This window comes from Trichoderma atroviride, chromosome 4 (assembly GCF_020647795.1).
Source record: "Trichoderma atroviride chromosome 4, complete sequence".
Classification (NCBI taxonomy): Eukaryota; Fungi; Ascomycota; class Sordariomycetes; order Hypocreales; family Hypocreaceae; genus Trichoderma; species Trichoderma atroviride.
In genome coordinates, this window is record NC_089403.1 from 2,435,193 (window position 1) to 2,459,937 (window position 24,745).

The window sequence follows — 24,745 nt, forward strand, 5'->3', positions numbered from 1 at the left end:
GCTCATCTTTTACGACAGCTCATAAGTGGTTGTTTAGCTAATTTATCGAGTAAATTACGGAGATTATACTAACAGAAACTATATCGTTTCCCTCTCGACGAGATTGTGGTACCAAGCGAAATCCAGCTTGTGATATTGGGCCAGCAAGCTAGCCAATCACCTCTCGCATATTTTACATCGTCTGCATGTTTTAGTACCTTGAATAGCCCGGGTACCTTGGCGATACCACGCAGTGACGTGGATGGATCAAGCATGCTGCTAAGTAGAACTGGGCAAGTCGCTTCATCTTTACACTCGTATCATTTTTTACCAAGGGGCAAAAGTACTGTGAGTCATACGAATTAGTCTTGCATGATACCGCATACAAAAGATCCCTTTTCAAGATAGCAGAAATCATGATCCCTTTCTGTAAATTCTACCCTATTAGACGAGGCTGAGGTGTACCTCCAAAGTACCCCGCTACCCCGCCTCGCCGGCACTGGCAACTCGGAACTGGCTTTCAATCTTATCGAGGGTGGCTGATTTGAAAGAAATCTTCCTATTTAATCTCTAAACTCTCGAATTTCGAACCCAAATCGGAATTTGCGCCAGATTCGAAGCAGCTTCACCTCCCCCTTTTTTTATCACTCTTCTCTCTCACCCTCATCATCATCCAAAATGGTTGGCGGTGCACCTGGAGCGAGCTCACGCGGCCGTGGTGGCAAGTTCAGAAAATTCACCAGAGGAGGTAAAAAGAAGAACTTCTTTGCAAGAATACTCGAAGAATTTTCGTTTGCTAATATGGCAGCGCTCGAAAAATAGGCGGCAAGCACTTCTCTCGTAATCTCCAACCTATCGACTCCGAAGGAAATGCCGTGAGCATGTGGAGCGGAGAAGGCCAGGAGAAGGACGACGAGTCCGAAGAATCATCCGAAGAGGAGTCTGAAGAGGAATCCGAAGAGGAGGAAGGCAGCAAAGTCCCGGCCCAAGTCGCCGAAGCCAACCGCGAGGACCGAAGAGCCCAGAAAAAGGCCCGGAAAGAGGCCGCCATAGCAAAGGCAAAGGCTGCTGCGGTCGAGGTCGGCGACATGCCCCCTTCGAGCGACGAGGAAAGCGACGACGGCGCCGATCTGCCTGCCAACCCGAACCACTCTTCATCAGCCCGCAAACAGGCTAGCAAACCTTCCGGTGTCGAAGAGATCACCGCGGGCGTGAAGAGGCTTCCGGCGAGCCGGCGCGAGAGAGAAGCTGCTGAGGCGGCCGCCGCAAAGGAGAGATACATGAAGCTGCATGCCGAGGGCAAGACGGACGAGGCCAAGGCGGATATTGCCCGTCTCAAGGCCATCCGTGCACAGCGCGAGGCTGACGCCGCTAGAAGACAGGTAATACTTTCCTCATACGCCACTGCGAGATCCCCTCAAGCATGAGCACTCGTTATGCAGAGAGCTAACCGTTGAATTTTCTATTGTTAGGCTGAGAAAGAAGAGAAAGACGAGCGAGACAGGGAAAGGAAAGCTGAGATTGAAGCCAGAGAGGCCAAGTTGCGAGCACTGGCTGCTGGAACTCCTGCGACGAAGAAGAGCAGCAAAAAGAAATAAACAAAAGAGAATGTTATCCTAGCTTTAGTTTCTTCGTGGATATCTTGGCTTAGCAGATATGAGCCGCTATATTCAATACATACTCTTCATAACATTGAGACAATGCGACATGGTGCTATCCAAAACGCAATTGGATTGCTGAATGTCTATACTTGCAAATCAAGACTGGATTACCTGCAAAACTATGGAGCGAGTGCTTTGTACAGTGATATGCTATTCTACAAACGTAGTTTTGAAGATAGTTGTCTCGTTGGTGTCGCCACGGCAGAACAAAGAGATGCCGTACCAACCATCATTCTTATTGCCTCTACTACCTCTACTTTCTCTACTTTCTCTATAGCCCTCTTGGGTTGGTGATGCTCTCGTGTCTCGTGATTTTGTATATAAGCGTACCAGCCTAGATAGTTACTGCGGGCACATTGAAAATGAGCATAGGTGCATGCATTATGTTTGCTGACATACAGACAAAGACTGTAAATGAAAAGGTGACGGCTCATGAGGTGCCTGAGTCTGGAGAAGATACCTCGCTGAAGAAGGGGGCAAAGTATGCTGACCCGAAAACAGCCTGACTTTTTAAGCCGTTCTGTTTAATACCTTAGTCGGCTCACAGTCACAGTGTTGTCTTGGTTTTCATGTCTCCCAAGCTTCAATGTCCCTCAGCTGTCTCATCTCGTCTCTCTCTCTCTCTTTCTCTCACTCCCATTCTCGCAATCCTCGTCATCAATTGATCTATGTAGTAGATCAACTAGCTTTCAATTGCGTACGTTGTCCTTTGGTTTGGTCTTGAGCCACAGGTAGGTAGAATTTCGCATTTATTACCGCTATCCTCAGCAAATACAGTCACAGGCTTATCATCTGCCTACGCAATGATGCGATTGATAATATCTAATATCTTTTTTTTTCATCATCTGTCCCAAAACCATTGCCTCCCTCTATAGTCATCGTGAAAAAAAAGGTCTGCATCTTGAGAGTCTTTGATATTGGGCCTGGCGTTAGCATCAGACATCTCTGTGTCATGTGTCACGTCCAGCATTATTAACTCATTCCTGAAAATTGCTTCAAGTTTTCCAGCCATTTATTGGATCGCCTGGGTTGCCTGACACTCTGTCTGAATTTCAATCACGTCGCTGATCCGTCAGGGAAGTTTTGCAGATTGTCCTCGCCGAACTTATGGAGGATCATTGGCGCATTCTCCTTCTCTTGCCATTCGCAGCTGGTCATTCTTCTTCAGTACCTTCAGTCTTTTTTTTTTTTTTTTCACAGCTTTTCTTTCCATTTCCCGTCTGAACTGCCCAAAGACATCTAGATAGAATTCACTAGCATCCTTCAATCGTACATCAAATTTTATGTTGTTTCCTAATTTTTCTTCATCACACCACTAGCACGCTGGCATTTTTTGAGGTTCTGCCAATCCAGGCACTAAGCCGCTACCCCACAGCGAAATTCGCGGTGCTATAGTGGAAAGGCGGAAAAAAAAATTGGGCACCCCAAAAAAAATTCAGGAAATTTCCTAGCAAAAGGCATTGGCAGAAAAAAAAAAAGCATCACTTCACACCAACCACCAGCTATCATCTTTGCATTTCTACAATCGGCCGCGGATAATCCCACGGCGTCGCCAGAACTCTCAACTTCTAGGCACATATCATTGGCATTCATTTCCATTTCCTTTATTAGCTTGTTGTCGTAATATTCACTATTAAGATGGCAGAATCATTGCAGGTTCGTTTGAACGCTCTTTTGCGCACTCCAGCCTGGACGAACCACCAGAAGGAGGATGGCAGCGACAATCCGTTGCAACCATGAGCTGACATCTCTGTTAGGATCGCTTGCGCGATCATGCAAAGGCATTCGACGGCTTGCTGAGTCTGATTCCTGCCAAGATGTATTATGGCGAAGATACAAGCGTACGTTGACCCGATTGTTCCTACCAACATGATGCTCTCGATCGAGTGGATATATGGATTCGATTCATGCTCATCACGCAGAGCCGTTGGAAAATCAAGGCTGACGTTGGCAATGTATAGGACCAATGGCAAAGAGAGAAGCAGACGAAGCAGGAAGCCGCGGCTGCCCGCCGAGCCAAGCTAGATCCCGACAGCGCTCTGAACCGCAGCGCCAAAGAAGAGCTGGAGGAGCGAGCCAAGAGTAAGCGAAAGCTGAGGCAAATGGAACAAGAGGAGAATGAGATTGAAGAGGAAGAGTATGAAGCAGTGGCCGGCGTCGAGACTGAGAAGCCTCTTGAAGGCTTGAGGAAACAGAACCCTGAGACTCCTCATAAGAAGTCCAAGACCAATGGCAACGTGGAGGCCGAGAGTGGCGATGAAGAAGAGGCAGAGGAAGAGGGAGCCGCGGACACGTCAAATCTATCAAGAAGAGAGCAGAAGCGAGCCGCAAAGCGAGAGAAGAAGGCTGAGAAAAAGGCCGAGAAAAAGACCAAACAAGACACAGGCGAACCACAAACTCCAGCCAAGACTCCAGCTAAGACTCCAGCCAAAGCAACAGCCAAAGCACCCGTAAACGACGCTGCCGAGGCTGCTGCCACGCCTGCTGCCACGCCTGCGTCAAAGAAACAGAAGAACAAGAAAGCTGCCAAAGAAGCACCTACACCTTCAAAACCTCAGCCGACTCCATCAAAATCAGAAGAAACAATAGTCGATGACTCTGATAAAGCCGACGATCGGATGGAAGGCCTCGACATAACGCTAGACTTCTCCGGGCTGCAGAGAGAAGATGACGGCAGCGCTCCCGACTCTGAACTACACTCTCCCACATTCGATTCCAACGAGACTGCCAACGGCCAACCCGCACCGGCAGAGCTCGCCAGCACAACCACATCCATCTCCTCCGGTGCCCCATCAGAAAAGCCAAAGCACATCAAGATCCCTGCAGACACCGAGGCTCTGAGGGCTCGTCTAGCTGCCAAGATCGAGGCTCTCCGCGCGGCCAGAAAGGCCGACGGAACAAATGGCAAGCCTATCCGCACAAGACAGGAACTCATTGAAGCAAGAAGATTTAAGGAAGCACAGCGCAAAGCACATAAGAAGGAACTAAGAAAATTGGCAAAGGATGAGGAGCAGAGGAAGCGCGAGGAAGCCCTGGCATCCAACTCTCCTGGCGTTATGAGCCCCAACGTTAGTTTTGACGATGCTCAAGGCGGCTTCTCCTTTGGACGCGTAGCATTTGCAGATGGAACACAGATGTCTCACGACCTGAGCTACTTCCTCAACAGGGGCAAGAAGAAGGGTCCTTCAGATCCCAAGACTGCCCTTCTCAAGGTTCAGAACGAGAAGAAGCGGATAGAGGAACTTGACACCGAGAAGCGCAAGGATATCGAGGAGAAGGAGGCTTGGCTGAATGCTCGCCGCCGTGCCGAGGGCGAGAAGATCCACGATGACGAGGCCATGCTCAAGAAGGCCGTCAAGCGCAAGGAGGTCAACAAGAAGAAGAGCGAAAAGGCCTGGAAGGAGCGCGCCACTGGCGTTGCCCAGGCTCAGCGGGAGAGGCAGAAGAAGCGTGAAGACAACATTAAGCAACGCCGGGAGGACAAGCTGCTGAAACGCTCAGGCAAGAAGAAGAAGGGCGGTGCTGGAAAGAAGAAGGGCGGACGGCCTGGCTTCGAAGGAAGCTTTGGGGTTGGCGGGAAGAAGAAATGATGAAGACGGCCCGGTGATTTCGGTAGCTTTTGTTGTATCAATATCATGGCCTGGCTTCTTCATAACAATGTTTTCCCTTTCGTTCTTTGTTTCATTATTTCTTCGTATCCGGGTTTTCTATTCATATCTGTTTGGGATTCATGGCAAACTAAGCGTCGGAGGCGCAAGGCATGGCATCAGTTCAAATGTTGACCGTATGTGGAAGTTTGGGGGCAAGAAGATGGGTGTCATTTGAGGTTCTGTATAGGCCAGTTTTTTGGAAGAGGCTGCTGTGTATGCCGGTTGTGTTGAAAAAAAAGAGCCTTCTCCTCATCAAACAGCTGATGAAAAAGTTTTAATGTTATATACACTAGAGAAAGGGAAAGGAATTCGTTGGCAGAAAGCGGAGATATTGTTTTCGAGTAGAAGAGAAGAAAAAAAAGTGGTAAAATTTTGACGCCGTACATTTGCGTACTCCTTATAAATCAGCATTACAAAAATAAATTTTCATACGCAAGCCATACATAAGTACAGGAAGAAAGACGCACAATCCCAATCTCCCAAGCTCTTCTTCATATTCCTCCCTCTTTCCTCCCTTCCCAAAATTTTCCCATACCGCCCCTCCGCCAGCAATTTCGAAAACAAGAAGAACAAGAAGAACAGGAAGAAGCAAAAACAAAAGAAGAAGAACGAATAAAATTAAAAATAAAAAAAAAAGCTAGGGCATATTCGCTTTCCGGATTTCTCTTCTGCTTTCCTCTTTTTCCCTTTCCTTTTTTTTTTTCATTTCCCTCTCATGACAAAAATTCTTCGCCCCCTTTCTTTCTCTTTCGTCGATTTTCCGTCGAGTATGGTCGTATTGTCATTCAGCCGTTATTCTTCGACCAAATAGCAAAAAAATAAACAGGAATAAATAGAAGAAAACTCTCTCTATTTCCACTTCCCCTTTTCCCCAAGATAAAATGACAAGGAAGGCAAAAGATTTTTTGGTAGTGCTGTCTTCAGATGTGTGTGTGCGTGAGAGAGAGGGCAACAAGGAAGGGTCAAGGTATGTATAATAGAATGAAATGGGGAATCGAATGGCCTTTTACTCTTATTCTGTCATTATTATAAAGTCGAATTAGGAGAGTGTTCGTAGCGGGATTTCAGTTCTGAAGAGCCGAGTTCGGTTTATAGAAGGGAGTCGAGTCGGGTGAAGACGCTCAGGCAGGCTCCGACGATTTCGAGCTGCAGCTCTTTATCCTTGGCCTTGTTCACCTCCTGTGCCACACCGTTAGTATGTAATTAATTACGCGTAAAAAAGGCAATAACGTCGGGGCAAAAAAAAAATGGAATGCTTACCTCGGCAATAACCTGAGGCAGGTTGGCTCCAATGCCATTGCCCGTGGCCTTCTTGCCAAAGGGGTACTGGCTGTAATCCGCCAGCAGCTCGTCTGTCTGAGCAAACGCTCGCTCTCTGGCCTCGTGGCCCAGCGTAGACAGCGCATTCTCCAGGACGTTGGCGGCGTAGGCGGCGCACACCATGGTCACGGTGCGCAGGTAGCGGAATTCGAGGTTCTCGGGGAGAAATTGGCTGCCGTTGAGGACGACGGTGCGCTGGGTGAGAACGTTGCGCACGCGGCGGCGAATCTCCTCCTTGGCTCCGCCGTCAGCGACGGGGTGGGTGGCCATGTCGAAGAGAAGGAAGTTACGCTTCTCCGTCCGTAGGATGCCCTTGTCGACCAGGCCCTTGGCTAATCGCTCACGAACCTGCTTGAGCTGGTATCCTATCTTCATCAAGTTCCAAGTTTCGCCTAGCCAAAAAAGAGAGAGCGTTAGTTGCTATTGATCATGTACATGTAAATTGTAACGCCGCTGTCGCCATTGCAAAAAGAGCACTGTTGGCGAGGGGAGAGAAAATAGAGTTGCAGAGCAGGGGTGCAATACCGCTCATCAAGTCAATCCAGGAGCTAACGCTCATCTTTTCGCTCTGCTTCATCATCTTGAGAGCCTCGTCGAGCAGCACCTCGCCGGTGAGGGTATCATCAATCACTTCGATATTTCGATCGGCAAGGGGGAATCGTCGCCGCGCCGGGTCCTTCTCCATGGCAATGCGCCCGCGGAAGGCCAGTTCAAGCACAATGCATCCTCGAAGCGCGTATGAGATGTTGTCGTTCCAGAACGAGAGATACCCCTAATTGTCGGGTCGGGTCAGCAATTGCTTTCTCGCCACACCTGGCTTCTTCTGCATACTTGTTTGTCCTTGAGGCCAAGCAGCAGCACCTCCTCCATCATGGTCAGCTTGGGCTGCTTGCTCCGCTCAGCGGACTCGCTAATGTCTCGAGGGTCAAACGCAATCTTGTGGCCGTTCTCGCCGCTCTCGTAGCTCGTCTCGGGGCCGTTGTCTCGAACATCTCGGGTCGAATTGGTTCTCGAGACGCCGTTGCTGCTCTCACCCTCAGTGGCAGCAGCACCACCCGCGCCGCCTGCGCCGCGACGCCGCGTCAACCCCGATGAAGACATTCCGACGGCTCGTTACAGAGTGGCAGCTGCAGTGGAGGCACGGTCGATATAGGCAGGATGCGCCGATTCAGTCGTCGAGGATCGATGGTTCGAAGGAGTCCAGCCCCAGACCAGACTACCAGACTCTAGTCGGTGAGAATCGGCGTGCGAAGCAGCGAAGCAACGGCGGGCGAGGGGCGTTTGAAGAGTCGAGGAAGCAGAAGAACCCCAAGCCAATGCTGGACAGCGTTGTCATGCACAGAGGAGCAGGTACATGTATGGATGGTCTGGCAAATCTGCGAAAGGTCCACAGGCGTCTCGCAGGAGAGATGAGGTCCCTTGTGGTGGGCCGCGTTAACTCGTCCAGTCCTGAGGCTCTTGTGCGGCAGCGGCAGGGGTCAGTGCGTCCTTTTGGGGGGGTTCCAGCGCCACAGCGAGCGCCATGGCGCTGCCGCAGTGCTAAATACCTCTGTGGCCCTATTGACGAGCCGGGCTACGGAGCATTTACAAGTACGAGGTATAGCGCATTTCACGACACGCTGCAGGCGCTAACAGAATTTGGAGCGATGTTTCAGCAGACTTTGGGGGGGAAGATCAATGGGAGCAGCGAAAACGGGGCAAGCCGCGTGTACCACTATGTGTTGTCCCACGTCTTGGACGCAAGCTGTGAGATTTTAGAGGAGGAAAAATATCAAGAGTTGATGGAGATACGAAACACATGAGGCGATGAGAAGCTTATACGAAGTTGTCTGGCGGGGATATAGAAGGCTGTGTCGGTTTGATATGTCTTGGACCTACTGAATCAATGCAGCATTCAAGGGTTTGTTGGGCATGGGTGACACGAATTACGCCGAGTTGAGGAGAAAGACAGGATATAGATAGATACCTAGGTACTATGGATATAGGATAAAAATGGAGATGAACTAGATCCAATCCTATTATTAGATGGCCGTATCTCGTAAATCGGTGCAATTGCTTGTTTGCAGCCTCGTCTAGCCCCTTGCGCTGTTATCGTTGCTGTTGAGCCCGTCGCCATGCTGAGCTTCAGTTCGGAAACTGCCCCATTCGGCAGGCCACCATCTCGGCGGGAAGCCACGTAAAGGCGCGGTACTCCACTCTCGACGTCAGGACGAGGTCTTTTTTTGCCAATTGGCCGTTTCTGCGAGGGCATCATGCATACGCGACGTTGTGATTTGACCATTTTGAGAAAGTAGTTTTTTTTTTTTTTTTTTTTTTTTTTTAAATTATATTTAGACTTCTCCAATGTTATTCCCCAGGGCTCGTGACATGAGCGTGAACAACATGGGGAGTGCGTCAGGAACAGTACGAGTGTGATGCTCGAAGCACAAAATTACCATACAGCATCGTAAAGATCACTGATGCCCTTCACTGTATCATATCATATCAGCGAAGCATTTGTACCATGAATACCTTTTCAATATGGCAATCTTTTGTGGAGTTGGACGATTGCCGGGTACCTGTCCCTTGAAGCATTCTATACAAGCATAGATGCTTCTGTGTAATAGACCATATATTTTGACATGTGGGTGCATATCGACTTCAAGTCCGGATGCTGAACAGAGTTGTTCATATATACCTAGGTAAACAGATATCCATTGAGATTCCTCCCCTCCTCCTTCACTGACAGCAAACCCCCCCAAGATCTCGATCGACTATGCCATACAGCGAGCACAGCGCCCTGTTTACCTCTCCATTCACCGGCTGTTTGGACACTGGCAGGGCTGCGAACCACTGTACCGGAACACCACAGCACCTGGACCGCCGGCCAGCTGCCAAGCTCCCATGGTCTTATATATCAAAATATTCCAATACCTGTCACCAGTCGACACTCCCGCTTGGAGTGGCGGACTCGGTAAAGACGCAGTGCCTGAGGGGGCCTCCTCAGAGCAGCTGCCGTCTTACCGTCCTCCACCACTTCCAAGTGCGCGGAGGTCTCAGACACGGACCCCAGCCCTGCATGACCGACACCGAAGGCCCTAGGTGATCGCGCGTGGAACGAGCTCGGACAACCCGCAAACGAAATACCCGAGGCGAAAGCCAGGGCGCGCAGTAGATCCACCGCTGGAATTAGAGTGGATGCTGGGCGCAGAAGACGGTTCTTTTTTTTCTTCATCTTTATTTTCTTTTCCCCCTTTTTATGTGGTGTTGTGGTGGTGGTGATCCTCTCTTTCTTTTTCAGTAGCCTCGTCGTACGCTGGGTGGGCATCGCGCGATATGCAATCATGGGTCTTGTGTCCAGCAGTACTTTGGTTCTGATTTTTTTAACGACAAGCCCAGTCCGTCTGATGTTGTGGTTCAATTCCTGTTCGAGGCCCCTTTTTTTTTTTTTTTTTTTTTTTTTTTTCCTTCTTGACCAACTGGCTGGACCTGGACCTGGGCACCCCTTCACAGCTGTACGGCATCTGGGTGGCATTTGTTGAGCGAGGTTGCAATATTGCAAGTGTATAGACAGGCTGTTTGAATGAAATTCTTTATTGTATAGCATCATTAGTGTAAAAGAAACATGGGAAATGTAAATGCTCCCACATTACCACTCACTCCCGTCTCCACCAACTCCAACAGGTATGCAAATGCGTATTTTCTCTCTCCGGCCCAGTTGACTGTCGGTCAAATAATCATATTCCTGGATTCGTACCAACGGCCTCCTTCCACAGCTCATCAAAGTTGATATTTTCAGCCTCAAACATCTCACGAATCTTCTTCGCCGCAGCTTCTTGCTTCTCGGGGCCAAAGCCTCCTGGCTGGGTGGATTCAAATTGCACCACCTCGATCCACCGGTAAAAGAGATTCTCTTTGCCCATGGCCGTGAGCACATCTCGAAAGGCAAAAATCTGTCTCCTCCTATCCTCTTCCTCGGCTGCTATGCCCATCTTGAGATCATGGCAGATCCAGCCGTAATCATGATGGAACACCAGAATAACGTTCTTAAAAGCCTCGAGGGCAATCTCCTTTTTATCCACGAGCTTGTGGGCTAGGATCATGAGATTCCAGTCCAGGTCCCATTTCGAGTTCATCAGCAGATAGCCCGTCTTTTGCTCCTGCAGCAGAGGCGATGTTGCCTCCTGAGTATAAGCGAGCAAGATCTTTTTCGCATTCTCATCCTTGAAGATGTCACGCAGCATCAGGTCCCAGTCTCTGCTACGGCGCACATAAATCTCCTTGTTCCGGAATCCAACATTCAGCCGCCACCGCGTCGGGTTTCCATGAGACCTGCCAAGAGCAAACTCCACAGGCCACGGCCACACGAAGACAAACAGCATGAAGTCGATAAACATGACGATGCCGCGTTTCAAAATCTCCCACCCCAGCTCGGACCACGTCGCCTCCTTGGAGTTGAACCTGGTCTCGTTGGTGTGGCCCCAGCCCGTCATCAGGAGCTTCCAGTACCACGGAAGGATGTGGTACATGCGCCAGACGAAAAGAACTGCAACGGCCACGTTCAAGGCGACGGGCACGAGAAACATCTTGCGCTTGAAGGCCGGGGGCTTTGCGTCGATGTGAGTGATGTACACGTGCTTCTCCGAGAGCTCGCTGATAAAGGGCGCCAGCACCTCCGGCGGACGTTTGAAGGGCGCTGGGGGATTGCCATTGTTGCCGGATGAAGTGGATGTGTTGGATGGCTTGTGCTTGCCGGTTCTTTTGGAGGGGGCCATTGTGAATGCTGGCCGTGTTGTGTGTTGAGTTGACAACTCGGAGTTGTGTGGGTGTTTTTCTGAGCAAAATGAGTTTCAGGGGACTTGCGGTATCATTGGTCACAGCAAAACTCAGACTCCGGCCGCTTTGTAAACTGTGTCCACACTGAAATTCGTGGCCGGCTTCAAAAAGGATATAGACAGTTATGGGAATGTCAAGATTAATCAGTTAATGAAACCAATCCAAAAATTCAGAGAAGCTGCTGGCTAGCATGTATATGAGGAATAAGCTCAAGCCTATTCATATGGATTGTCTGTTCATCTGCTCTTCCCGCTGAAGGCAGGGATATAAATTGGCTGGCAGGTACAGAGTACTTGTTAGTCTGCGCCTAAGCTGCTACCCGAGACGCCTGGGCTGATGAGTCTGCCAGGCACGAAGCAAGCTTATAATTCTTGTCTCATATCACATAAAAGACAAGGAGGAAACAATTGACAGTTTTCTCTTTGACCCTTGCTTTTCTTTCCATTTGAAGATAAACCAATTGCAAAATTGCTTAAACGTGCAGACGTGTAAAGACCCTCTCGTAGCTGTAATCGCGGACTATTTCATCCCGAAATGCGCATCTCGAGGCTTCGAAAAAAAAAAAATCGGAATCCCGCTAAACCTAGAACAAGAGCTCTTTAGAGCTGGGATAACTCAACCACCACCTCTTACATACATACTCTTCCTATCCGATGTCGGCAGAAGCCTTGCGTGAGCTTCTTGGATATCCTTTGTTGCAATGTTGAGAGCTCGTGCGTGGAAGGTGTGCATCTTTGCTACCCAATTGAGCTCCGGTGTGCTGGCTCGATAGCTGACATCATACGTTCTAGGATCGTAGCCATCCCTTCGTGTGCGCATTTTGCCGACAGAATGTTGCCGTTGGTTCCAGATCGCAATATGAACGAACATTGTCGGTTTCGGCGACTTCTTCGAAACCCGTAAGGCTTTTGCGAGGGCACGCCAGCGAACGCAGCGCATTGGTCTCTTGCCAAACTCGATCGCTACATAGGACGGCATGTCTCAACAGTTCTGCGAATGACAATGAGGGCCCTTCTAAGCCTGGGGGATTCCCAGGTGCATTTTCCAATACCGGCGTGGGAGGTTGGGGCGCATTTGCAAAACCGAATACGGCATCAAGCAATTCGACTTCAACGGATGGATTGCTCCCCCACGAGCGACTAGCGAGACAGCAATCGCCTGTCGTAGAGAACACGCCGGCGAAAAAAACGAGTCAGCCCGAGAAGAGCGCAGGAAATCGGCAGAGAAACAATGCGCAAGCGACCAAGTCAAAGTCAGTTCTGGCCGACATCTTCAAAACAAATCGCGAGCCACGACCTCCGCCAACACCCGAGTCGTGGTCTTCTGCATCCAAGTCTGAGGGGACTGGGGTCGATAAGAAAGTCTCAAAACTGTCTGATGCATTGAAAAGCCCCGGTGCAGCCGCCAAGGATTCATCAACAAGGTCAAACAGTAGCATTAAGACGACTGGATGGGGCTCATTCAGCCATCGCAAGGCTGAGACAGCTGCGCACACGCACGGAATAGATAGTCGCGGGAACCAATCTAGTGTGTGGAGCGAGATTACGAAATCTCGAAAGCCCAAGGTCAAGTCAAAGCTTGGAACGAAGCCGCATTATCTACATGGCCATGAATCCAAGACCCCAGCTGACAAACCTCCTCAAGACCAGAAAGTCCCAGCCCAGGACTTTTGGGGAGAGCTGGAAACCAGGGCTACGGGTTTTAGAGGGAAAGATAAGGGCCAAAATGAAAAACAAAGACAGTCTACGGACAGGAGGAAGAACGCGCAGATTGAACAGGGTCAGTGGGAAGAGACAGCTACGCCTATAAGAAAAGCTGAGGATAATACTCAGCCCCAAAAACAGAGACGGAAGTCGAGGCTTGAGATTGAAGAGGAGGAGGAGGAACCTGTGAAATCCCGGTCCAAATCAAAGGCAAAGAAGTCACAGAGAGAAACACGAGCTGCTGAGGATGACGACTGGGATGACGAGGCTGTACACCGCTGGGAGCAGAAGCAACGTCGGAAGGCGGAAAAGGAGGCTCTCAAGCAGCAGGCTAAACAGACAGAGCCACAAACCGTCCCAATATTCCTCCCAGAATACATCAGTGCATCAAACCTGTCAAAGGCTTTGAAACAGAATGTAACCCCTTTCCTGCAGGATATGGAAGAGATGGGGTTCGAAAATATCACCAGTGATACAATCTTCACCGGAGAGACGGCAGCTCTGATTGCAATGGAATACGGCTTCGAGCCAACTGTTGATACTGGATCGCTTCGAGATCTCAGACCTCGACCCTTGCTAGAAGATGTCTCGACTTTGCCGTCTCGTCCTCCCGTTGTTACAATAATGGGCCACGTCGACCACGGTAAAACGACTCTCTTGGACTGGCTTCGAAAGTCTTCAGTCGCAGCACAAGAGCATGGTGGAATTACTCAGCATATTGGTGCTTTTATCGTCAAGATGTCATCCGGCAAGTCCATCACCTTCCTCGATACTCCCGGCCACGCCGCTTTCTTATCGATGCGCCAGCGAGGAGCAAACGTCACAGACATTGTGGTTCTCGTCGTTGCCGCCGATGACAGCGTCATGCCCCAAACTCTTGAAGCATTGAAGCATGCCACAAGCGCCAAGGTGCCCATTATTGTCGCTATCACAAAGGTTGACAAGGAAGACGCTCGCATTGAACAAGTCAAAGCAGACCTTTCCCGCCATGGAGTTGAAATCGAAGACTATGGTGGCGATGTGCAAGTTGTCTGTGTCAGCGGGAAAACAGGCCAAGGCATGGAAGATTTGGAAGAAAATATTGTCACGCTCTCCGAAATCCTCGATGTCCGAGCTGAAGATGACGGCATGGCTGAAGGATGGGTCCTCGAGTCTAGTATCAAGCCTCAGGGCAAGGCTGCAACAATCTTGGTCAAGAGAGGAACTCTTCGCCCGGGAGATTTGATTGTTGCCGGCAAGACTTGGGCGAGGATCCGCGTGCTGCGTAACGAAGCTGGCCTCGAGGTGGACTCTGCTCCTCCAGGAACACCAGTGGAAATTCTCGGCTGGCGAGAGCTGCCCTCAGCTGGAGAGCAAGTACTCCAGTCTCCTGACGAAGCCAAGGCCAAGACAGCAGTCGAGTATCGCCAAGAGATGGCCGGACGTGAGCAAAGCTCCATCCAGCTTGCTGAGCAAGAGCAGCGGCAGCGAGAAAAGGCGGCAGCGGATGCTGCTGCTGCTGCAACCGAGACGGAGGGCGCGCCAAAAGCTACTGCCGGAGAACCGACTGCGACTGGAATCTTCACCCAAAACTTCACAGTAAAGGCAGACGTGGTGGGTTCTGTGGAAGCTGTCTGCGGAACTGTCTTGGAGCTGGGCAGCCACGAGGTGCACCCCAAGATTCTGCGATCCTCTGCCGGCCAGATTACGGAATACGACATTGACCACGCAGCAACGTCCAACAGCATAATCATCAACTTCAACTGCACCATCCCACCGCATATCAAGCAGCGAGCAGAGGAGGCCAAGGTCAAGATTCTTGACCACAAGGTCATCTACCATGTCATCGACGATGTCAAGGCGGCACTGTCCGACCTATTGCCCATGAATGTCACTTTCCGCGTCAACGGCGAAGCCGACGTGTTGCAAGTGTTCCCCATCAACTTGAAGAAGCGTGTGTTTAGAAACATTGCCGGCTGCAGAGTCCGAAATGGCTCCATCAAGAGGTCGTCTCGCGTCAAGGTCATTCGCAAGGGCGAGGTAATCTACGATGGTACGTATCGTCACTTTTCCCCCTGTTTTTTTATCACTTTTAGGAAATCTTTGAATAAGAGTGCTAACAATTTGGATTTATAGGCAAGCTGGACACTCTGAAGCACGTAAAGAAGGATGTTCAGGAGATGGGCAAAGGAACAGAATGTGGTATCGGTTTAGAGGATTTTGACGACTTCCAAGCGGATGACCAGATCCAGACATATGAGGAGATTAAGGAGAGGCGAAGCTTGTAAAACACATTCCCCTCAAAAATTATTCTATAGACGTGTATATATGTGTACGATATGTATGGATGGACATGTACTGGTATACTGGACGCTCAGAGGATGCTCTTCTCATAAAATTGTGTGCGAGCAGCTCTAAAGGAAAAAATGAATAGAGTAACGAGATTTCACTTTAAGAGAACATTTGTACATCTTCAAGAGTGACGAAATCAGGATATTGGCAGCGAGTGACATTGTTTGTATTATATGAGACAACTACCATCTACTTGGCGCAGAAACCACATTCGACGAAAACGTCTTCGTCGTAATCGCCGCCCTCGCCCTCTCCTTCTTCAACTTATCCAGCCCTATCCGATCGGTAATAGGCGTCGCAGCAATAATGTTGTCAAACTCATCGTCCTCGCCCTCGCCCTCACCGCCATCCTCTTCGCCGCTGTTATCGCTGTCATTGCTGTTCTCATTGTCAGAGTCTGGTTCGATATCCAAATCTGCCTTGAACCTCGACTGCTGCGGACGGGGTATTGATGCGGGTTTCTGTTTTTCCTCGGTGTTTGGGTTTGGGTTGGTGAAGGTTTTGGAGGCGAGGACTTTGCGGCGGATTTCTTCCATTGCGGCGTCGTCGTCGCTGTCGTCTGAGAGGGCGTATGGGTCTTTATCTTCGTCTTCGTCGTCTTCTTGTTGTTGTGTTTGGTCTTTCTTGTTTGGTGGCTTTTTGCCTAGATATATGCCATCGATGCTTCCCTCCTCTTCCGAATTGTCTTGCTCGTCCGAGTCCTCTTCTTCGTCTTCGTCGTCTTCATCAGAGTCCACTGGCGCTAATCTGTTGGTGTTTCCTCTGGTCCACATATCGTCTTCGCCCTCCTCTCTGCTCTCCGCATACTCCTGCTCCAGCCTCTCCATCCACTCCTCCTCCGTCCTCTTGACGCCAGCTTCATCCGCGCAGGCCGCATACTTCTTCAGCAACGTCGAGTTGATCTCCAAAAACGACGGCCCGTACGAAAACGGCGCCAAAATCTGCTCCGCCCAGTCTAGATGTCCGCATATAGCAAACGCCGCGGCCAATGCCTCGACGCAGTTCAGCCTCCACGGCTTTCCGTAGTTGACTGTGTTGGCGGCGACGAGATACGGCAGCAATCGCTCGCACTTGCCCCCGACCTTGTTCCATTGCACCTCCTTGGTTCGTGCCCACGAGCATTCCACCACGGCGGCGCCAAAGTGGTCCATGAGCTCGCGGTCGGCCGGCGAAATGACCTTCTTGCCGTTGGGCGTGATGATGACGCCGCCGTGGCGTTGGCCGAGGTGCAGCTCGCGCATCATGCCCAGCTTCATGAGCTTCTTGCCGGAGCATCGCTTGGGGTCGCAGTGGCCCAGATCCCAGCAGGCGGCCTTGAAGGCAGGGCGACCAAGCGAGCCCTCGGTGCCTTCGTCGTCGTGATGGCGGGGTTGACGAGCTGGACCGCCGCCACGGCCGCCGAATTTCTTGCCTCTGCCGGCAAAGTCTTTCTTGTGTCGCACCATTTTCTGGGTGTTTGTCTATGCGTTGTATTTGTATGTCGTTTTCGTCTAGCTAACTGGAATGAATGTCGTAGTTTGGTTTGGTTTGGTTTGGCGAGGTTGGAGATTGAGTTGGGTGGTGGCTTGATGATGTAACGGAAGATTATATTTTTTTTTTTTGCTTATCGGAGTTAGCAAAGTTGGGTGCTTCTCGCGATACAGCGCGCTTAGATCTACCCCTCCATTAGAGAAAGCTGCTTTTTTCTGGGTACCCTGGAAAAGAGATGATAGGAGTGCTGCTGCGACAACTAGTGACGGTCAACTGTGGTGACAATTGATAGCAGGTCGCTTGGTGTATTTTCGTTATTAATATTACAATATAAGATTGTAAATTGCTAGCAAAAAATATATGCTGAATCTGCTTTATAAATCGAGGCCCATGGATAGTAGTCACTGGTCAACAAAGTACAGTAGTTTTACCACGTATACTTCAACCGCGACTTCATGCAGCTTCTCATTATCAATCGTTCTCAAACAGCATCAATTTATAGATATTCAAGAATTTGTATACTTTTCCAATCTTCATTACAGCAGCCTCAAACAGCGCCGTCACTGCCCGGGCCGCCGGCGCCCACAGCGCTCCGCAGGGACCAAACCCCGGATAACTACATAAACCGCGGCCACTAGCAGGCAGCGGTAGCAACACAGCCATTCGATTCGTCGCAGCAACCTCCAGCGCTCATTTCGCTGCTGCCTCTCCTCGTCTCCTCTCCGCCACCCAGTGACCACGTCGCCAGAGCAGAGGCGAATGGATGAGCAAGTCTCGTCCAACCCGGCGTTTCCACTGCGGCGTTGAAGGAGCTGCGAACAGGCACCGCTTACCAGGTACGAGGCCATCGCCCTGATCCCGCTCCAGCTCCGGCCACGTCGGCGTCCTTGGCCTTGCTTCTGACTCCGAGAATCCAGCTCTTGCACCTCCCCAGCTTCTCGAACTACGATCCCAATCGCTGCTGTAGTCGGCCGAGCTGACAGCAACAGAGACAACTGATACACAGTAAACAGCACCTTGCGGCGTGGATCCGAGACCGACCCCGCAGGACAGCTCCCCGTGGCTTGATCAAGCTCCCGCCAGACCAGCGCAGCGCAAGATAGAGATAACACAAGATGGAAGCTGCTTCTGCTCGCGCCGCGACTCGCGATCGCTGGGGCGACGCTGGGCGCTCCTCTTCTCAGCTCCTGCGCTTCATCCAGGGAGCCTGCAGCCCCGAAAACTACGAGCCCAATCTGGCGCTCAACCTCGAGGTTTCGGACCTCATCAACAGCAAAAAGGGCACCGCCCCTCGCGAGGCTGCCACGGCCATTGTCGGCTTCGTCAACCACCGCAACCCCAATGTTGCCCTGCTCGCCCTCAGCCTGCTCGATATCTGCGTCAAAAACTGCGGCTACCCCTTCCACCTGCAGATCAGCACAAAGGAGTTCCTCAACGAGCTGGTGCGGAGATTCCCGGAGCGCCCTCCAATTCGGCCGACCCGCGTCCAGAGCAAGATCCTTGAGCTGATTGAGGAATGGCGCATGACGATTTGCGAGACGAGCCGGTACAGAGATGACCTGGGCTTCATCCGGGACATGCACCGGCTGCTCAGCTACAAGGGTTACATGTTCCCCGAAGTGCGGAGGGAAGATGCCGCCGTGTTGAATCCCAGTGACGTGAGTTGCTTCGCCCTTGGCCTCGCTATTAGAGCAGAAGCGCATCTTTTGCCATCTATTGCGCATCCATATGAGATCTGGCGGCTAGATCTAGACACTGTAGGATGCAATGCTAACTGATCATACCACGTAGAACCTGAAATCGGCCGAGGAGATGGAGGAAGAAGAGCGGGAGGCGCAATCAGCCAAGCTACAAGAGCTTATCCGCCGAGGCACTCCCGAGGATCTCCAGGAAGCCAACCGTTTGATGAAGGTCATGGCCGGTTACGACACCAGGTCCAAGACAGACTATCGCGCCAAAGCTGCCGAGGATGTAGGCAAGATCCAAGCCAAGGCCAGACTACTAGAGGAACGCCTTGAAGCGTTCAGGGCAGGGGACAAAATGGAAGACGGCGACGTCTTCAGTGAACTCGCCGCCGCCTTGCAGAGTGCCCAACCCAAGATCCAGAAGATGTGCGAAGAGGAGTCGGACGATCACGAGGCCGTGGCTAGGCTGTTGGAGATCAACGACAGCATACACCGCACAGTCGAGCGGTACAAGCTTATGAAGAAGGGCGACATGGACGGCGCTGCCAAGATTGCCGCCGGCGCGCCCCCGCCATCGCACTCGGGAGCTCCAGCATCGGCGGCAAACGAGCTGTCGCTAATAGATTTTGACGGCGATGCCGCGCAGAGCAACGGCAGCAACGGTGCAGGCTCATCGCAAGCAGGCGGATTGGAGAATGACCTCCTTGGCCTGGACATTGGCGGCCAATCGAACACGTTTGGGCAGGGCGGCAGCATTGCTCTAGGATTTGGTACAAACCAAAGTAAGCCAAGCAGCCAAGTTCCAGCGAACCTTTGAACGCTTATACTAACACATTATTCCTTAATCAGATATCCCTGGACCGGCACTCCTCTCATCTTTAACTCAAGGCAGCACCGCCAGAGGAGCTGGGCAGAATGACACACCCCCTTCATTCTCCCAGTTCGCCTCCTTTACATCTCCTCCCGCCTCTCAGTCCGCTACGCCTCAGCCCAACTACCAACAGCAGACGTCACCACCGCAAGCTGCCTCCAATGCCTTTGCCTCGTTCACCACCAGCCCTCCCGCGCCGAAGCCCGCGGCCGTCTCCAACGACGATGACGAGTGGAACTTTTCATCTGCCCTGCCGGCGGAACAGGCCCCAGCCAAGCCCACAGAGCACAAGGGAACTGCTGGCAATTCCAGTCTTCGAACCGACTTTCTGGCAAAGCGAAGCACAGCAGTCAGCAACGCAATCAACATTGTATTTGCCTTTTCCAACAACACCGCGCAGCCTATCAATGAGCTTCACTTTCAACTAGCCGTCACAAAGGTTTGTTCAACATTTTCTTTTTACCGCATCTTTTCGCTTCATCTCAAGCTCAAACTAACCATTGACCTCGTCTAGGGCTACGAACTCCAACTCAAACCCCAAACAGGCCGTGCCCTCTCCCCCAAGCAGAGCCGCGGCGTCACCCAAGAAGTCGACGTCTGGCACGCCGGCAACAAGAACCAGCGGGTCGAATCCGTCAAGCTGCGCTGGCGGGCATCGTACAAGGTCGGCGAGGAGGTGAAGAATGAGATGGGCGAGATTGCAGAATTTAGCCTTGCTTAAAAGAAGATAATCTTACCATTTTTTTTTTCTTTTTTTCTTTTCGCTTCTTTCTTCCAAAGAATAGGGGAAAAAAGAAGATTATATTACATTCTTTTTTTTTATTTACATGTGAATTTGCTTGTTTCAAACAATACAAAAAGGAGGGGAGATGGAGAATTGTTTATTGTTGTCTGCCTGCCTGCCTGTATGTATGTAATTTAGTATGTATTTAGGTCTACAGGACGAGGACTTGGAGAATGCTTCGTTCTATTTGTTACTAGAAGGAGAGGCTCGTTGGGCGGTGGCATAGCGCTTAAAGAATTTCTTGGAACATTTACTTCCATTTTTTTCAATACAAAGAAAGTCTCTTCAAAGTGTGTAGTTTAAAAAAGAGGCCGGAAAAATTGTAATGAAATTATAGTCGAAACACTCAAAAACCAACAATGAAAAGAAGCAAAGAAGGATAACAAAGAAAAAAAAAAAAAAAAAAAAAGCCCGTCCAAGAAGAAGAAGAGGAAGAAATTGCATAGTTAAGAGAGAAAGAGGAAAAGAAAATTGAAATTGAAGAAATAAAAGAAAAAATAATAAAAGACAGCCATCTATTTTCACGCCCATTATGCACAGTGAACCCCCATGAGAGAACGGCATTTCCATCAATCCCTATCAGGTCTGAACCCAGTTGAATACTCTTTCTTTCCCAACTCCCACCCCTTTCCGCTCGCAGTTTTCTCTCTCATTGCCCTTTCATTTGTTTCCACCAAAATCCGTATAAACGCCGCTGCCGTCAGTCCAGTATCCCTCTCTGCCCTTGATACAATTTCCCAAACAGAAACCAAGAACCAATGAAACGGAAAAACAAACAGAATTAGGAAAATCGAACACACAAGATTGCGGAAAGAAAGAAGAAAAGACAAATAGAAGTCAGACAAAGCTCGCCTTGAGACACATCGGTATCAAAGTATATGGAATCACACGATGTTCTGTGAACCATTGCTGAATGAAGGGAAGAAAAAAAAAAAAGAGTCCTCTTGCCCACAAGAATGTGACAAATAGAATCAGGTGCTATGTGGCCCCTTTCCCATATCCTTGTAGGATAGTCAAGGGGCATGCGCCCCAATCGCAGACGTAAACGCCATCCAGTGATGATAAGAAAAGAACAGGCGTCAGCCAGCTATAGCCGCAGATCGAAAAGGAGATGAGATCGTTCGTCGGTCGCTAACATTAAATATTGCACACAGAGCTGCCTGATATTAAAAGGAAAAACGAAACGAGGAAAAAAAAAGCTGCTGAATAGCTCCTGAGTCGTCAAAACATTATGTAGTCGTAAGGGGGGTCGCCATATTCTGCTATCGTCCACTCTCCCTTCTAGGAACCGAGCTCGCGGACAGAAAGCGATGGTGTCGTCGGCTGGAGAGGGTATCCATTGGCGGATGCCTTGGCCATGCTCTCCCTTTCTGCCTTTTCTCGCTCTCGTTGTGCCTTTTCGGATTTCGTGATGCGAGGTTTTCGTGTAGCGGCGCCGCCTCGGGAGCCTGGACCGCCACCGCGTCCGGTTGTTGCTCCTCCTCGTGTTGCTCCTCCTCGGCCTCCTCCTCGGCTGCCTCTTCCGCCTCGTCCACGCCTGGGGCGTTCTTCGTGGCTGTAGTGTGTAAGTAAGCGTAGTCTTGGAAGCGACAGAATAAAGAAGGAAAAAAAGAATAATACGTACCCAGTGGTAGGCTTCTCGACCTCAGGAACCAAAGGTCCAGAATAAACAAAGAAACCATCTCGACTGGCGGCGGCTTGAGCCTCCCAGAGCAGTTCAGAGTCGTCAACAAAGTCATCGTCGACATCGTACTGGTCTTCTTTGAAATTTCGCTTCTTCTTAGGTTTGGCTTGGGCGTCGGCGCCGCTCACTCCGCCATTGTCGGGATTGCTTCCCTCGCCGTCGGAGAGGTCGACCGACATCTCGTCGCCAGACTCGCGACCAGATTCGACCTTTTCCAATGAGGCAGCGGCCGCAGCAATGCGAGCTTTGCGGTCTCTATTGGCGGCGAGACGAGGATGCAAGGCGTCCCAACCGTATTGGTCCTCAGCCATGCGCATGAAATTGACATATTTGTTCGTTTCGCCAGATGTGATGGGGATGCTGAGAACAATGGTGGGCGTGTCTTTTTCCTCGCCCGGGCGGGCTCTGCCAAAGTCGAGGATTGATCTCTCGTCCATTTCCATAATGGTTTCGTCTAGCATGTCTGTCTTTGGTGTTGAGACGCCGGTGATGGGTTTTTGTTTTGGTGACACCTTCTTGATGGGCCCGTTTGCGATGGTGGTGAAATTAGATTGGTTAACAACTGGCCGCGGGGTTGCTGCAGGAGCCGGCGGCGCAGGCGTAGGAGCGTCGCGTTTTATTTCGTGGATGGCAGGCTTCAAGGCAGGGGTTTGGTTGGCGGGGGTGGAAGTCGATGTCTTGGGAACGTAGGACGGAGAAGGCGGTAACGGTGTGGCGTCGGGCGCCTGCAATCGCGGTTGAGACATGGCAGGCGGGTAGGCCAGGTGAGATTGGCTGGGCGACGGCTTGGAGGCGGGCTGAGGCTCGATCATGCTGGCAATGGACGGTGAGCGGTGCGCCGGCGCGGCCAGGATTGCGCGCGGCGAGCCAGCAGCTGAGGAGTAGTGCGAGGTCATGGTCTCGCGGACGGGATCATAATTGCCCCGGATGGGATCGTAGCTCTGGCCGCTGGTGCGCACGGGAATCGGGCTGGTGATGCTGTTTGACGGCGACCGGGTCGCGGGCGGCGGGTCGGCGTTGAGGATGCTCTGCATGGAGCTTGGATAGCCCTCGCGCTTCTGCATCTTGGGCGAGTATCGCCGGTCCGGGAGCTGCTGGAGCTGATGCTGCGGCGTCGAAGTCAGCGAGTCGCCCAGCTGAGCGCGCAGCGACGGGGATGAGGACGGCGGTCCCGTGCCTGCAGGGGCCAGCGGCCTGGGACTGGGGGCGTCGCTATCGATATCAGACGCCGGCGCCAGCTTTCTCTTGCGCTGGACAGGCAGCGTCGTCTCAGCCTCGCGCGACTTGCGTGGCCGGCGGACCTTGGGCTGGTCTGCGGTGTCTGCTGGGGCCTTTGGCTTGACGACGGAGCCGGGCTTGCGTCCCGGTTTCTTGCGCGGGACTCCGGCAGCCGTTAGTTGCACCCATTCACCGTCGATGAGCGAGTATCGTTTTGGCGTTTGTGTCCGCGAGCCGGGTGCAGGGCTTGCAGTGCCTGGCGGCGGTGGCTGCGGCGGCGCATACGGTTGCGCATACTGCTGCGAGTTCTGGTCGCCGCTGACGACGATTTGGTCCATTTCGGGTCCTGAGCGCTTTGCAGAGGTGTTGGGACGGCGGCCAGCCGCGTGAGAGGGCGACCCGGGTTCTGAGAGAGAGCCTGAAGGGGGAGACGAGAGTTCGCCGGCGGAAGAATCGAATCGCGTGGATGCGTCTCCAGCAGCAGCCATATTAGGGCCGACGCGGAGTCGGAAGCGAGAGACAGAGATGGCCGTCTAGTATTGTCGGATTCTAACCTGGGGGCAATGCAGCGGATGATCAAACAAGGATGCAGATATGCGGCGAGAAGAGACGCTGGAGATGGACAGCTTTCGTGAAGACTCAGTGGGATTCCTCGGCGTCGATGAGATGGCTAGTGGCTTTCGACGGCGGTATTTTCTTCCTCGGGAAAAAAAAAAAATTGTAGAATTAAGGATTAAAACATATGAATGCTTAAGAAGGAATAAAGAGACAGAAGGAAAATTGAACAGGTCAAGCACCACACACAAACGGCCCGTCGGTCTGAACAAAGAGAGACAAGCGAACAAAAAGAAAAAAGAACAAGAAAAAGAAGCTTGAATCGCAGCCTTGCAAATGGCGCGTCAACGAGGCTGCGGCCCTTCACAAGCAAGCAGGCAGGCGATGGTGTGCAGAAAGTGTGACGTTACGTGAGTGGCCGGAAGCCGGACTGGGGGGAAACTGGAAACGTGAGGAGTGGAGCCGGGCTGGATTTGCGAATAGCCTCACAATCGGCCTCTTGGGCGAGCAGCGCTGGCGGCGGGCGCTGGCGGAATGTGCGCGGCGGCCGGGCAGATGCACTGAGGCGGCGGGGCTGCGGCGGCTGCAACAGCTGGAGGCGCCTGCAACGATGGACGGCAGCTGCGTCTGGCGATGGCGACGGCGCTGCGGACGTGCGAGATTGATGGCTGAGCAGCGGCGATTTTGCGCTCAAAAGCGGTGTTGGGAGAGGGAAAATGGTAGGGAAAAGGGGAGAGTTCCGAAGGGGGCTGGCGAAAAGAGGCGGGAGGGGGGAAATGATGGGGGATTTTTGGCTCGATTTGGGGATGGCGACAATATAGCAGTTGTGCTTTTCTCCCAGAAGACCAGAAAAACGGGGCACGGCCAGCGCGTGGTTTGGGAAAACCTCAGCAGCTCGGTTGACTTCGGTCACTGGCGATTACACGGGATAATGCAATGGAAATGCTAATCAGGACAGCATGGGATGGGAGGGATGGATGCCTTACACGTACAGCTTCTAATTCGACTGGGCGTGGGGC

General features: G+C 51.5%; 10 protein-coding genes across 10 annotated transcripts; 6 read left to right on the forward strand and 4 right to left on the reverse strand.

Moving 5' to 3' along the window:
• The first annotated feature begins 275 nt into the window (after positions 1-275).
• TrAtP1_008120 (uncharacterized protein) lies at positions 276-1,755 on the forward strand. Its single transcript, XM_014086534.2, has 3 exons — positions 276-727; positions 802-1,361; positions 1,452-1,755. The coding sequence occupies exons 1-3, from the start codon at positions 658-660 to the stop codon at positions 1,575-1,577; spliced, it is 756 nt and encodes a 251-aa protein (XP_013942009.1). The 5' UTR covers positions 276-657; the 3' UTR covers positions 1,578-1,755.
• A 268-nt stretch (positions 1,756-2,023) lies between these two features.
• On the forward strand, positions 2,024-3,035 carry TrAtP1_008121 (uncharacterized protein; the record flags this gene model as incomplete). The annotated part of the gene is made up of 2 exons (XM_066113790.1): positions 2,024-2,121; positions 2,960-3,035. The coding sequence occupies 2 exons, from the start codon at positions 2,024-2,026 to the stop codon at positions 3,033-3,035; spliced, it is 174 nt and encodes a 57-aa protein (XP_065969878.1).
• A 243-nt stretch (positions 3,036-3,278) lies between these two features.
• TrAtP1_008122 (uncharacterized protein) lies at positions 3,279-5,230 on the forward strand (the record flags this gene model as incomplete). The annotated part of the gene is made up of 3 exons (XM_014086535.2): positions 3,279-3,296; positions 3,398-3,481; positions 3,602-5,230. 3 exons carry the CDS (start codon positions 3,279-3,281, stop codon positions 5,228-5,230), a joined length of 1,731 nt encoding a protein of 576 aa, XP_013942010.2.
• Positions 5,231-6,379: 1,149 nt separating this feature from the next.
• On the reverse strand, positions 6,380-7,711 carry TrAtP1_008123 (uncharacterized protein; the record flags this gene model as incomplete). Its single annotated transcript, XM_014086536.2, has 4 exons — positions 6,380-6,469; positions 6,551-7,002; positions 7,136-7,382; positions 7,442-7,711. The coding sequence occupies 4 exons, from the start codon at positions 7,709-7,711 to the stop codon at positions 6,380-6,382; spliced, it is 1,059 nt and encodes a 352-aa protein (XP_013942011.1).
• Positions 7,712-8,724: 1,013 nt separating this feature from the next.
• On the forward strand, positions 8,725-9,695 carry TrAtP1_008124 (uncharacterized protein; the record flags this gene model as incomplete). Its single annotated transcript, XM_066113791.1, has 2 exons — positions 8,725-8,786; positions 9,353-9,695. 2 exons carry the CDS (start codon positions 8,725-8,727, stop codon positions 9,693-9,695), a joined length of 405 nt encoding a protein of 134 aa, XP_065969879.1.
• A 360-nt stretch (positions 9,696-10,055) lies between these two features.
• On the reverse strand, positions 10,056-11,649 carry TrAtP1_008125 (uncharacterized protein). The gene is made up of 2 exons (XM_066113792.1): positions 10,243-11,649; positions 10,056-10,180 (listed from the first exon to the last, which is right to left on the reverse strand). The coding sequence occupies exon 1, from the start codon at positions 11,362-11,364 to the stop codon at positions 10,327-10,329; it is 1,038 nt and encodes a 345-aa protein (XP_065969880.1). The 5' UTR covers positions 11,365-11,649; the 3' UTR covers positions 10,056-10,180; positions 10,243-10,326.
• Positions 11,650-12,008: 359 nt separating this feature from the next.
• Positions 12,009-17,030, forward strand: TrAtP1_008126 (uncharacterized protein). The gene is made up of 3 exons (XM_066113793.1): positions 12,009-12,149; positions 12,217-15,160; positions 15,244-17,030. The coding sequence occupies exons 1-3, from the start codon at positions 12,126-12,128 to the stop codon at positions 15,393-15,395; spliced, it is 3,120 nt and encodes a 1,039-aa protein (XP_065969881.1). The 5' UTR covers positions 12,009-12,125; the 3' UTR covers positions 15,396-17,030.
• On the reverse strand, positions 15,642-16,904 carry TrAtP1_008127 (uncharacterized protein; the record flags this gene model as incomplete). The annotated part of the gene is made up of 1 exon (XM_014086540.2): positions 15,642-16,904. One exon carries the CDS (start codon positions 16,902-16,904, stop codon positions 15,642-15,644), a length of 1,263 nt encoding a protein of 420 aa, XP_013942015.1.
• A 1,014-nt stretch (positions 17,031-18,044) lies between the features above and the next one.
• TrAtP1_008128 (uncharacterized protein) lies at positions 18,045-20,206 on the forward strand (the record flags this gene model as incomplete). Its single annotated transcript, XM_066113794.1, has 4 exons — positions 18,045-18,587; positions 18,721-19,396; positions 19,464-19,924; positions 20,000-20,206. The coding sequence occupies 4 exons, from the start codon at positions 18,045-18,047 to the stop codon at positions 20,204-20,206; spliced, it is 1,887 nt and encodes a 628-aa protein (XP_065969882.1).
• A 1,344-nt stretch (positions 20,207-21,550) lies between these two features.
• TrAtP1_008129 (uncharacterized protein) lies at positions 21,551-23,659 on the reverse strand (the record flags this gene model as incomplete). The annotated part of the gene is made up of 2 exons (XM_014086542.2): positions 21,551-21,824; positions 21,894-23,659. 2 exons carry the CDS (start codon positions 23,657-23,659, stop codon positions 21,551-21,553), a joined length of 2,040 nt encoding a protein of 679 aa, XP_013942017.2.
• Positions 23,660-24,745: the final 1,086 nt, after the last annotated feature.